Source organism: Pelodiscus sinensis, chromosome 25 (genome assembly GCF_049634645.1).
Source record: "Pelodiscus sinensis isolate JC-2024 chromosome 25, ASM4963464v1, whole genome shotgun sequence".
In the NCBI taxonomy this organism is placed as follows: domain Eukaryota; kingdom Metazoa; phylum Chordata; order Testudines; family Trionychidae; genus Pelodiscus; species Pelodiscus sinensis.
Genome location: NC_134735.1, coordinates 23597663 through 23610732, shown reverse-complemented (window position 1 = coordinate 23610732; position 13070 = coordinate 23597663). Strand labels below are relative to the sequence as shown.

The window sequence follows — 13070 nt, the reverse complement described above, 5'->3', positions numbered from 1 at the left end:
TTAACGGTGCTAAATCCTGCTGGAAAGGGATATGACGGAGAATTTAATCTGAGGGTTCGGATGGGGGCCCAAAACCCCTACCAAATCAATTCCAGACACCCTTCTTAAGCAACCAGCTTTATTCAGGAATGCATTCCAGGGCAAAAACCTCCAGGATACTCAGGAGAAAAAAAGTTTCTGCAAAGTTTCTGCAACTGCCCAAACAAAAGGCAAGGTCTTTTGTACTTTCTTACAGGGTAATTACCCCCCTTTTACTGACCACTTACAATTGCATGTATATACAGGTCATGCCCCTTTGCACCAAATTCCCTCCAATCATCATTTGTCCCCTCACAGTCCTTTTGCAGGCCTTACAACAGGTTCAAACCTTTTCTATACCTGTGTTCAAGCACGTACCTCTTTACAAAGACCGGACTTTAACAGCAGGGGTCATACTGACAACAGTTAAGTTTATCCTTCAGATAACAAGTGGAGTTCCGCAAGGGTCTGTTTTGGGACCCGTACTGTTCAATATCTTCATCAATGATGTAGATATTGGGATAGAGAGTATGCTTATTAAGTTTGCAGATGATACCAAACTGGGTGGGGTTGCAACTTCTTTGGAGGATAGGGACATAATTCAAAATGACCTTAGCAAGTTAGAGAAATGGTCAGAGGTAAACAGGATGAAGTTTAATAAAGAGAAATGCAAAGTGCTCCACTTAGGAAGGAACAATCAGTTCCATACATACAAGATGGGAAGCGACTGTCTAGGAAGGAGCATGGCGGAAAGGGTTCTAGGGGTCATAGTGGACCACAAGTTGAATATGAGTCAACAGTGAGATGCTGTTGCAAAAAAAGCAAATATGATTCTAGGTTGTATCAACAGGTGTGTTGTAAGCAAAACTCGTGAAGTCATTCTGCCGCTCTACTCTGCACTAGTTAGGCCTCAGCTGGAGTACTGTGTCCAGTTCTGGGCGCCACATTTCAAGAAAGATGTGGAGAAATTGGAAAGGGTACAGAGAAGAGTGACAAGAATGATTAAAGGTCTAGAGAACATGACCTATGAAGCCAGGCTTCATGAACTGGGCTTGTTTAGTTTGGAAAAAAGAAGATTAAGGGGGGACATGATAGCGGTTTTCAAATATCTAAAAGGGTGTCACAAGGAGGAAGGAGAAAATTTGTTCCTCTTGGTTTCTGAGGACAGGACAAGGAGTAATGGGCTTAAAGTGCAGCAGGGGAGGTTTAGATTCGACATTAGGAAAAAATTCCTAACTGTCAGGGTGGTCAAATATTGGAATAAATTGCCAAGGGAGGTGGTGGAATCTCCCTCTCTGGAGATATTTAAGAACAGGTTAGATAGACATCTGTCAGGGATGGTGTAGATGGAGCTTGGTCCTGCCTTGAGGGCGGGGGGCTGGATTAGATGACCTCTCGAGGTCCCTTCCAGTCCTATGATTCTATGATTCTATATACTTAGAGCTTTGGCTTTTATGACAGACTTGATGTAAGCTGTTGCACAGGAGGAGATCTTAATGCTTAGCTGTTCCAGTCAGTTGGTGTGTTTTTGCTCTATTCAAATAGTTTATGCTGGATCTAGTTTATACAATAGCTTGTCAAATGAAAAAAGTTGCTGTCCTGGACAAATTGATCTCTATCTATCCTTCATAGAAAATAACAGGATGTAATTAAGAATGGTCAGTACTTTTGGACAAATCACTCAAGACGGTATCTTATTAACAGAAATGTGTGTAGTTAATTTTCCCTTGTGTTCTGGGTTCTGATTAGAGCATTCTGTGTCTGTTACATTGTTGGGCTTTATATATTTGAACTTTGCCCTATATATTTCCTCCCTGTCTTGAAATACTTATGAACATGTGTTCAGAGATTCATAGACTTTAAGGCCACAAAGGACCATCATCATCTACTCCAAGTTACTGCTTATCACAAGCCAAAGAATTTCACCCAGTAAATCCTTGATTAAGTTGTGGTTAAGCTACATTATGTTTTTGGAAAAACATCCACACTTTATTTCTCACTTGGAATCATAACCTATCACATATCCAGACAAGTAATTCAATTGGTTAATGACCCTAAGTGTTAAAAACTTGCACCTTATCTTTAGCCAGAATTTATCTAGCTTTTGATTTCAGGCAGGTTTTCTTACACTATTTATATAAATTTGAATTATTGACAATAAGATGTCTAAATTGTAAAAAGTTTACAAGTCGGAATTCTTTTTCTTGTGTATAGATCATTCAGTCATTGATGTTCCTGTTGCTTGCTACGCTCTTCAGTGCGGTGACTGGCCTGCCATGGAGTCTATATAATACCTTTGTCATAGAGGAGAAACATGGCTTCAATCAACAGGTATTTTGGAAATATACATGTACAGAAATAACTTTCCAGATTAAAGTTAGTTTACAGAAAATGCAAGGTGGACCAATAGCTGTAAATAGCCTTTTTGCCAGTAGCATTTCTTTTAGCAGATCATTCTTTTACCATATGGAATGTGACATTAATATTTGTGTGGGAGCCTGAATCTCTCAATTTCCTGACCATAAATCACAAATATGGCAATTTCTGCTTGTATCAAGAGATCACCTTCTATTGCAGACGATGAACTCTTGGTACTTAGCTCTTTCTGCAGCTGTCCTCACACAAGCATCTCATCAATGTAGTATGAAGAAAGCCTGAGAACCAGGACCTACAAAGGAATCAGTTATGCTTTATATTTATATTAAGTTATTCAGGGAAGATCATAGAAGAATAGGGTTGGAAGAGACCTCAGGAGATCATCTAGTCCAATCCCATGCTCAAAACAGGAGGAACGCCCAAACTAAATCATTTCAGCCAGGGCTTTGTGAAGCCTGTCCTTAAAAACATTATAACAGTGGTTTCAGGAAAAAGGGGAGGAAATATATACACTAGCTGTGGAGTCAAAAATCTCTCCTTCCTCATTGCTTGTCATGGGGCTGCCTCCTAACCCTGGGTGTGGGATAAAGGTGCTAGCCCAGCTGTTAAGTTAATTTGGTTGTGCTCAGCCTCAGAGCTGTGTGGGCCAATGTAGGCATGTGAAGGACTAGTCGACAAGCTTATTGACTAGTTGCTTTCCTTCCCCCCCCCCCCCCCACCTTTGCTACCTCTATCAGAAAGAGGCAGCAAATGATGGGGGAGGAAAAAGGGGGTACTTCAAAGTGGCAGTGCTGCGTGGAGCCTGAGGCATGATCCTGAACTCCATGCAGCACTGCCGCTTTGAAATGCCAGGAGGAGCCTGACACTGGGCTCTGCAGTGTTTCCAATTGGCAGCACTGCACGGAGCCCAGGGTCAGCAGGGAGTCCCGACTGACCCCGGGCTCCACATGGCGCTTTTGCCCTTAAAGTGTAATAACCCTAAGCTGTTTCTGCAGTTCAAAGGTGGAGGCGCCCTATTGACCAGTTGAATAGTCGATGCAAAATGCATTGACTATTCGATTAGACAATTACCCTCAATTTAACAACCCTAGTCCAATGGCATGCCCAGCAGGTTGAGGGGGCCTGGCTTCTGCTGCTAAGAGCATTGCCTTAAGCACTTCTGCTCCAGGGCAGGGCCAATACACCCTGTTACAGGGTCCATTGTCAGTTAGGTCTTGTATGTGCCTCGTACAGTCTGGTTCCTTTTACTTGTCCCAAACTGAAGAGGTCTAGTGAGTGAGTTTCCTTTGCTAGGCTGCTGTTTAGCCCTTCCCAGAATCACTTCTGACACTCATGTTGAGGCACTACGTGTAGTTGACTGAGTGGGGCTGACAACACTATCTCTGGTTTACCTCCTTAATCTGCCTCATGAATTCCACCTTCTGCTAAATGGGAAGGATCATGTCTTCATGTCCATCTCCTTCAAACTAGTCACTTGTCTTGTTCCAGTAGCTCCAACTTCCTTAACCTGCTCCTTCCCCATTACATGCTCAAGTCTCCCTCCTAAAGTGGCAAGACGTTTCTTTCCAGAGAGTTTTCCCTTCCCAATATCTTCTGGCTCTTGCTCAGCTAGGGCACCCTACTCAGAGGTCAGATCCCAGGGCATCAGACTTGGTTCCTTCCTTCTTCCCTGGCACTAGTTTTTTTCAGTTCCTCTGGAGAAAGGCTTTGCTTCTCTGAGAAATATTCTTCTCCAGACCATAATAGGCAGTTTATTTCTGTGGACTTTGAAACCTTGGTTGTAGCTGTCTGCACAGCACTATATCTCTCCAGAAAGGACTGTGGGACCCAGAGCCCACCACAAAGGTTCCAGTTTCGCACAGGTTGGAAGTTGGGAAGTCAATGAAGAATACCTTGTATCATATTGTAGAGAATGCAAGGAGCTAGGAGGATTGATTTGAAGCTAGATCTACTAGTTGTTTCTCACTTAGACATTTCAGAGCAGTGCCAGTGTGACAGTCACTTCACCCCTACTGCACTAGAACCAGCAGACTCTTGCTTCCATCAATCTACAGGTGACCAACAATGAAAAAGAACAGAAGCTTTTTTACTATTGTGTATAAAAGGACTAACATTTTTTCTCCCTGCTCCTCTTTTGCTCCCAGCACTCTGTTCTCCCCTCCCCCCCAACTGTTTTATTTCATTCATTAGAATTACATGTCTAGCCTAGCCATGTGGGCTGCATAAATAGTACGAGTGCGGCATCACAAATACTATGGAAACAACTTAATTGACTGAAAGGGAAGATGATGTCTATTCAAAATGCTTAAAACTTCATGTTTTGTTTGAGTTCTTACATGCACACTCAAATGTTTAAGAAACATTTCAGGAAAGTGTGTTGTGTGTCCGTTTCCATAAAGAATCAAAAAGAACACAGACTTATTTTTTCTTGAAGCAGAGGTTGCCAGATATTTGCTCTTGGCCATGAACATTTTAAATTATCATCTTACCATACCATCTGCTCTGTGTGTATTCTCTAAAGTGGTTGTCACTGCAACAGTATTTTGTCTGCTGATACTTTCTAGATACTTCATCCTTGTCAGAAAGCAAAGTCATCAGGTATAAAGATCAGCTCAGTTAATTACTGTCCTGGACTTTATAGTTAACTCTGAAAAAAGTAATTTCCTTCTTAGCTCCACTCAGACAATCTGTGGGCTGGTGGAAGCCTCATGAACCTAAACAAAAATGTGCCTCTTCACAACTTTCACTGGTCAGTCATTTCCAATGTGAGTGAGCAGTGTTTATCTTTGGGTTGACTTAGGGCAACTGGTCAGGGAAGCAAAGAAATCTATGCAGTTTTTTTGCAAACCGCAGTCCATCCAATTTGCCCTAATACTCGTCAAGAAGCACATCTCCTTGTCCACATCCAACTGGATAATATTGCACTAGTGGATTACTTATTACAAGCAGAACTTGGAGCAAGACAGTAATTTTAGAAGCGATTTGTATAATATTTGCAAAACATGATCTTACCTCCCTCAGACTTGCTGATCTTGTCAGATTCTTTGAAGTCTTGAAGTGTGAACACATGGGGTGTTCGCTGGTCTTCAGTGGTCATTTGGCCCTCCCTGGGTATTCCCGGCCACAAAGCCCTGTTTGCTAGAACGAAAGCGGCCATTGAACATTCCCTTGTATCAGATGCCTCTAAAGCAGCTTTTGCACAGATGTTCGAGCCACTAGCTGCCCTTCACATGCTACAGATATTCTCTTTTCTCTTTTAAGCTTTGCTATGAACTGCAACACCTTATCCCAGATGGAGCAGCACCTGTCAGGAAGTTGATGATGGATGATACACAATCAGATGGGAAGCTCATCTGGACCATCTTCAACTCTGTGCATCTTCTCTCCCTTTTACCCCACAGAAAATTCTCTCCACATTAATGTCCTCAGTTTCAGAACCATACATCTTGTATGTGTGGCATTTTGACTTTTGCTACAGGGATCCCCAGCCCAAATGATGAGAGGCAATGCAACAGCAGTGCATTCTGTCAATAGATGGGGAGAAGCAGGGTCAACTTAACTCTGTCAAGAAGGCATTTGTCAGTAGGGCTGTGTCCAGACTCGGGGTTTTTCGGGAAAAGTAGCCTTTTTCCAAAAAAACTTCACCTGCGTCTAGACTGCAGCCGCGTTCTTTCGAAATTAAATCGAAAGAACGCGGCTTTTCTTTAAACGGCGGTAAACCTCATTTCACGAGGAAGAATGCCTTCTTTCGAAAGTGCTTCTTTCGAAAGAAGGCGTTCTTGAATGTAACTAGGGCTTCTTCTAAAGAGAGCATCCAGACTCACTGGGTGCTTTCTTTCGAAAAAGCGGCTTGCTCTTTCGAAAGTTCTGCGTGCAGTCTAGACGCTCTCTTTCGAAAGAGGCTTGCAGTCTAGACATAGCCCCTGACTGGTGCACTCATCATCAATTCTAACCTGTGGTTTTGCATCTTTCAAGCTTACAAAATGCCCCATTGAATCACCTAGGCTAGCTAGATCAGACACCAGTCAATTATGAAACTCAATTGTGCAGAATACCTGCAGGCATGTCTATTTTGGGGTCTCCTGATTTGCCACAGTCCAGAACAAGAAATGCTGGGTGTTCTGCTTCAGAGAAGTTTGATCTTATGGTCCCTGTCATACGTTTTCCTCAATCCATGAACACTAGGGTTTTTGTATGTCTAGCCATTAATCCCATCAATACCAATGGTTCCAAGAAAACTGGATAAGATTCATTCTCCATGATTATGGTAGTAACCGCTTCACAGTTCTAATACTCTGATCTGATAAATCCATCAGTGCAGCTGCTGATCAGACCTGTTCCTACCCAGTGTGGTTTGTGGTTGTATCTTATATCCAGATCCCACATCATCATATCTGACAGCCTGGATGCTGGCCAGCTAGCGGTCATCAAACAAAGCTATTCTACGGAAGTACAGAACGCTTTGATCTGTAGTAGTAAAATTGCTAAAGGAGCTCCCCATTTCACTTGAAATCCCTGGTGTAAACACGAGGTGACAGACCTAGTGCATCTGAGAGTGCTGAAAGTGTTGGCTGCAGAGCAGTTGGCCATTATCTTGGAAAACTTGTGGTGATTGAGGGAATTCCTGATTATTGGACAAAGGCAAATGTAGTGCCTATATTTTAAAAAGGGAAGGAGGAGAATCCAGGGAAATAGACTTTTCAGCCTCACCTCATTCCCTTAAAATATCATGGAGCATGTCTTCAAATAATCCACTCTAATGTACTTGAAGGAAAGGAAGATGATCAGGAAGAGTCAACATGGATTCACCAAGGGAAATCATGCCTGACCAACCTGATTGTCTTCTATGATGAGATAACAAGGCTCTATAGATACGGGGAAAGCAGTGGACATGATACACTTTGACTTTAGCAAAGCTTTTGATACTGTCTCCCAGAGTATTCTTGCCACCATATTGAAGAAGAATGGTTTGGATGAATTTACTGTAGGATGGATAGAAAACTGGCTAGATTGTTGGGCTCGGTAGGTAATGATCATTGGCTAAAAGCCTAGTTGACAGCTGGTATCAAGTGGAGTGCCCCAGGGTCAGTCCTGGTGGTGGTTTTGTTCCACATCTTCATTAATGATCTGGATTATGAGATGGATTGCACTCTCAGCAAGTTTACGGATGACACTAAAGCTGGGGGGATAGGTAGATATGCTGGAGGTTAGCGATATAGAGTCCATAGAGGAAAATTGGAAGACTGGTCCAAAAGAAATCTGACGACGTACAGCAAGGATAAATGAAGATTCCTGCACTTAGGATGGAAGAATCCTACTCACTGCTACAGGTTGGGCTATGCAGCAGTTCTGCAGAAAAACACCTGGGGATTACAGTGGATGAGAAGCTGTGGCCTTGTTGCCAAGAAGGCTAATGGCATATGGGAAGCTACATTAGTAGGAACATTACCAGTAGATCGAGGGAAGTGATTCCCTCTATTCAGCACTGATAAGTCCACATCTGGAGCATTACATCTATTTTGTGCCCCCCACTATAGAAAGGAAGTGAACAAATTGGAGAATGTCCAGCACAGGGCAATGAAAATGATTAGAGGGCTGGGGCACATGAGCCCCCAGTACCTTATACATCCTCCTGCACCCTGATCACCTCCTATACCCTAAACTACTGCTCCTCATTCCTGAACCCTCTCTGAGAGCCAGCACCCCATACCTCCTCCTGCACCACAACCCCTTACCCCAGCTGGGGGGATGGAGTGAGTGAGACAGGGTAGATCTTGGATTGCTCTTAAATTCAGAGAGATCTTGAACATAAAAAGGTCGAAGACTCATACAGTAATGGGTTTATTATCTCTTTTGTCTCTAATCTTATTGTCAGTCCCAGCTGTGTGCCACTAGCGTTTTCCTGAAACCACCTTTTTCTTGATGATTGAATGCTGGGTGTGAATGCACTGTGGTTCAGATAGCAAAGCAACATAAACATTTCACATCTGCTGTGCTGCCCTGACGGCACATTTCAACCTTCCCCTCCTTCCCCCCCTCCCCTCCCACTGGATAGTAATGGAAAGTACAAAGGAAAGGTGAGGCACAGGTGGGCTTCATAAAAATATTATGAAAAATTCCCATTTTGTTTGGACTCACTCTGCCCTTCATGTCTTTCAGTGGGAGGTGGTGGTTCAAGGACACCTCTGTCTGGTGCAAGTGCAGCTTTATTGGATACTGCTGGTCAAGAGAACCTTCTGTTATATGCCTGGGGTGCATGTGCCCTGGAGTAGAATCCATGTAGAGAGTACATCTTAGAACAATAGCTCCTGAAAGAAAACTAACTGTTCTTTCAGTTTTTAATTGTTGCCTCTGCTGTGTTGCTCAATGGCATACATCGGTATTGCTGTATTCCTCTCACTTGTAATCTAAAGTAGTTTTTGAACGTTAGGGGAAAGACCAGTTGATTAACCAACAGTGCCACTTAGGTATCAATATGAATATCACTCTCTTTCTCTCTTTCTTTCCAGACACTGGGATTTTTTTTTAAGGATGCCATCAAGAAATTTATTGTGACTCAGTGTATTTTGTTGCCGGTGACCTCTCTTCTGCTTTACATTATTAAAATAGGGGGAGACTACTTCTTCATTTATGCCTGGCTGTTCACATTAGTTGTTTCCTTGGTGAGTATGGAGATACTTTTATGTCCATTTTGAATATTTGTTCTTAGAGTACAGTGCACAGAGATTTTTAAATACTGTAATATATTTTTTGAAACGGAAAGAAATATATAGTTGGGACTCTATCAGACTTTGCAATGTTATTATTACTATTTGTCCAGCACCAGCAACTCATGTTTATTTTTCCTCTGAATGCTCATAAATGTTTTTAATGTGACGTTTAACTGAAAAATACATTTAATATTGTGTCTTCTATCAAGAGGAAAATAACCATCTGACTACATATACATTTCTGACCATAACATCTGACATTCTTTTCAAATATCCTATCACTGGTTTTAGTTACATAATACTTAGGGTATGTTTACATATGAAAAGCTATGGCAGTACAATTGCTGTTATGCTTCTATGTGAACAATCACTACAGTGATGAGTGGGGTTTTCCCATCACCATCTTGAATCCACCTCTCCAAGAGGCAAAAGTTAAGTTGACAGAGAAACTGGACCTGCTGTTCCAGTTATTATCTCACTAATGCTGACAGAAGTAGTTTCAAATAGATACAGGGAAAGTATTATTCCCTGCTTTGATTTCCAGTTATTAGGTTTCAGTTTTCATTAGTGATTAATGAAATATCAGATAACTCAGTTTATTAAATATAGAAAAATCAGCACAGAGAGAATTGTAGGTTCTCAATCTCTGAGAAGTGGTGTCACAGCAATCAGTTCATATAATCTATGTCTGCTCCGCAGTGAGAGTTAATATGACCGTGTTTTGTCCATTTGTTTATAGCAAGTAGATTAACACACTTTACAACCTTTTCCTTATCCAGTTTCATATCTATTTTTCAACATACTTTCCAGATGTTCATGAACTATGCAGTGGGTAGTGACAAACTGGTTTATACTAATGATACTTACTAACAATTCATGTATAACATTGCTTAACTGAACATATCTATCCTCTGAAAAGTTCAGTGCATATACAGAATAAAGTTTATAAACAGTTTACCATAAGCTTGGCATAAGTGCAAAAACATGCTGGGAATTTGGTTCACATCTTTGCAGAATAGCATAAATGCAAACTGTTCAAAACCTTCTAGAAAAAATATATTGGCTAACACAAGGATTGCATTTGCCATTTTAGTCGGTGCATCATATTGGGAGTTGTGTTCAGCTGGTTTCCATCATGACTATCCTGTTCAGAGATGCTACTTTCCAAGATACAGTGTCCTGTGCTCTTTGCTCAGGAATGCTGGACTTTGCATTGGCTGCATTAAAACCCATGTTAAAATGTACCCAGGTTACCGGCTAGTTTTGATCACTCTGAGGAACATTTTACTATTCCGTTGTAGTTGCTGCTCTTCAAGAACTGCACACTTTTTTTACTGTAATGAGAACAGGTCTCATTTTCAGTGTCTGATTCTGAGGGAATGGCTCCTTACCACCACCTTCTGTTGAAGGCTTCTTACTCCAAACCTGTGTTCTAAAAATCTAGAAATAGAAATATTGTTCTTAAATTTTAAGATTGAATTCTTTTGGTCATCAAGAATTTTTCTATGCCTGATCTTAACACTATGTTTCTTTGCAGGTTCTTGTTACAATTTACGCAGACTACATTGCCCCTCTATTTGATAAATTCATTCCACTTCCCGAGGGAGAACTCAAACAAGCAATTGAAATTATGGCAAAAAATATTGATTTTCCTTTGACTAAGGTCTATGTTGTAGAAGGTGAGACTTTTGAAGTAAACACACAGATGGAGTTCATAAACCTCTTTTTAGTTTCCTACTAGTTTTGCTGATTGCAGATTATTTAAGTTTGCTAACTCCTGTGCTTTAGGTCAGGGCATGTGCTATTTACCATTAGATTTTAGTTATTTCCATGAAGGCACATAGAACCGTGCCAGTAAAGTTATTTTGCCTGTGCAATCCTAGTTCAGCCTGTCCCCCCCGTGTGTGTATTGTGGCAGACCGAAGACAGCAGGTTGCAGGAGGTTGGTGGAGGGCGGGTGCAGGTGTATTTGGGTGCGTGGGTTTATGTTCTCTGAATAGACTGCCAGAGAGTACTGCTTAGCCATCAGGTCAGGTGGGTACCTGAAACTCATTAGGAGCCAGCCTACAGTGCAGCTGAATGGAACACCTGCTATCAGTCAAGGCCTGCTGGCCCACTATAAAAGGCTTCCCCTCAGGCAGGGTAGAGGAAGAAGAAGAGGGACAGAGTGGAGGCAAAAACTACAGGCTGCAAGCAGGAAGAGTTTTTCTCCAAGATGCCAGGGAGGAGGTACTGAGGGAGCAGTTGGGGAAGTGGCCTAGGGAGGGGCTGCTATTCAGTGGGGATAAGGGCAAGAGCTCCACTAGTAGCTGCCACATAGGGCCCTGTGTCAGAACCCAGAGTAAGTGGGTGGAACTGGTTTTCCCACCCCCCGGCTGGTGGACTGCCAACAGGGGAAAAGGACCTTTGGATGGTGGAGGAGATTTTCCTTCCAAACTAGTGACTGGCCTCTGAAGAAAATGGCTCATGAAGCAGGGTACTCTCACCTCTGAGAAAAAAAGAGGCAGTGGTAGAGCAACTGTGAGCCTCTGAGGCATACAGAACCCCACCAGGAAGCGCAGGACCGAAGGGGCACAGCCCGAGCTTGGCCACAGTATGTATTTTCACCATTTCATAGGAGTATGTCATAGAGTATAATCCAGCCTCCTCGATCCAGTTCACTGCAGCCCTAGTGCCTCTATCAGCCTCCCTACAGTCCTGGTACCCCACAGACCTTGAGAGCAAGGCTCAGCCTGGGAGTTTGCCTGGCTAGAGCTGCTCCGCACTTCTCTGTCTCTCTAGCTTACCAGGCAGCCCCATCCTTCCTGTTTCACAGCTGTAGCAAGAGCATGTGTCCCTGAGCTTAGCACCCCTTGTTCATACTGCTCCAGATGGGCCTTGATTGGCTACTACCTGCCTCAACTGATTGGCCCATAATCCCAGCTCTTTTCCGAGGCTGAGTTTAACCCTTATTTCCCCAGAGCAGAGCGATAAAGCCTTTAGACTAGAATCCATGTTGTTGTCTGTTGGCTTCCAACACAACACACCTTCCCTTAGGTCAAAACGATAGTTTGCATCTCCAGTATTGCCTGTGTCTCATCCAGAATCATTAAAAGTGTTCTCTGGAGTCTAAGCAGATACAGTGGCGTTGTCATGAAGGTGGAGGGGGGGAGGTTTATAATTTCTGCAGTGAGCCTCTAACAGGCTCTGCTCATCTTGTGGGAATGACAACTTTCAGAGCCAAAATGACCTAGATAGCAACCATCCAAATTTTATTCTCACATACCATAATATTGAGGTACTGCAGCTCTTCAAGAAATAGCTGCTGAGGGGCAGAAGGGATGATTGTGAACATCTGCAAAAAACCCACGTTTTTCCCAACATAATTCTTCAAAATAGCTCAATTGTTGAACTGTACAAAACATCAGACTGAGATAAAGAGAAAAAAATTAAAAAGTCGCCCAAATAATTCTAGATTGGCAAAGTTCTGAGCAACTATAAACACAGGCTCACAATGGAAAGTTTTTGGAAACATTAAGGCTGCGCAAGAGGGCTTATCCTTGAGCGGGAGCATCTGAGTATTTGCGCAAGAACCACTGATTTTGTACATTACAAAGTCAGTGTTCTTGCACAAATACTTGTGGCTAGTGTAGACAGGCGGCAAGATTTTGCACAAAATCTTGCCAATGTAGACACAGCCTAACTGATTTGTATTTTTATCAGCTCTTCCTATTAATACTAACTTCAGATCTGGTCCAAAGCCCTTTGAAGCTAGAGGGAGCTTTTCCATTATTTTCACTCGGTTTTGGGTCAGCTTTTAGTGTTTAAATCAGGCCATAGGAATTGAGTCCCCACAGTGGCACAGATTCCTTCCTCTCTCTCCCTCCAGTGAGTAAACTTTGCAGTTACTGCATTTTTGCTCACTTTAAAATTCCTTGTTGTGGTCTACTGGAGTAAACAGAACACTGCGTTTTTTTTGCTGGTTCT

At 42.5% G+C, this 13070-nt stretch overlaps 1 protein-coding gene across 3 annotated transcripts in view; it reads left to right on the top strand.

The window, feature by feature from the left end:
* ZMPSTE24 (zinc metallopeptidase STE24) overlaps nt 1–13070 on the top strand; it is a 56179-nt gene that overhangs the window by 22307 nt on the left and 20802 nt on the right. For all 3 annotated transcript variants that reach the window (XM_006113274.4, XM_006113273.4, XM_006113272.3), the window contains 3 exons: nt 2233–2349; nt 8904–9056; nt 10642–10783. In XM_006113274.4, coding sequence (XP_006113336.2) covers nt 2233–2349; nt 8904–9056; nt 10642–10783 — 412 coding nt within the window. The remainder of the gene's footprint in view (nt 1–2232; nt 2350–8903; nt 9057–10641; nt 10784–13070) is intronic.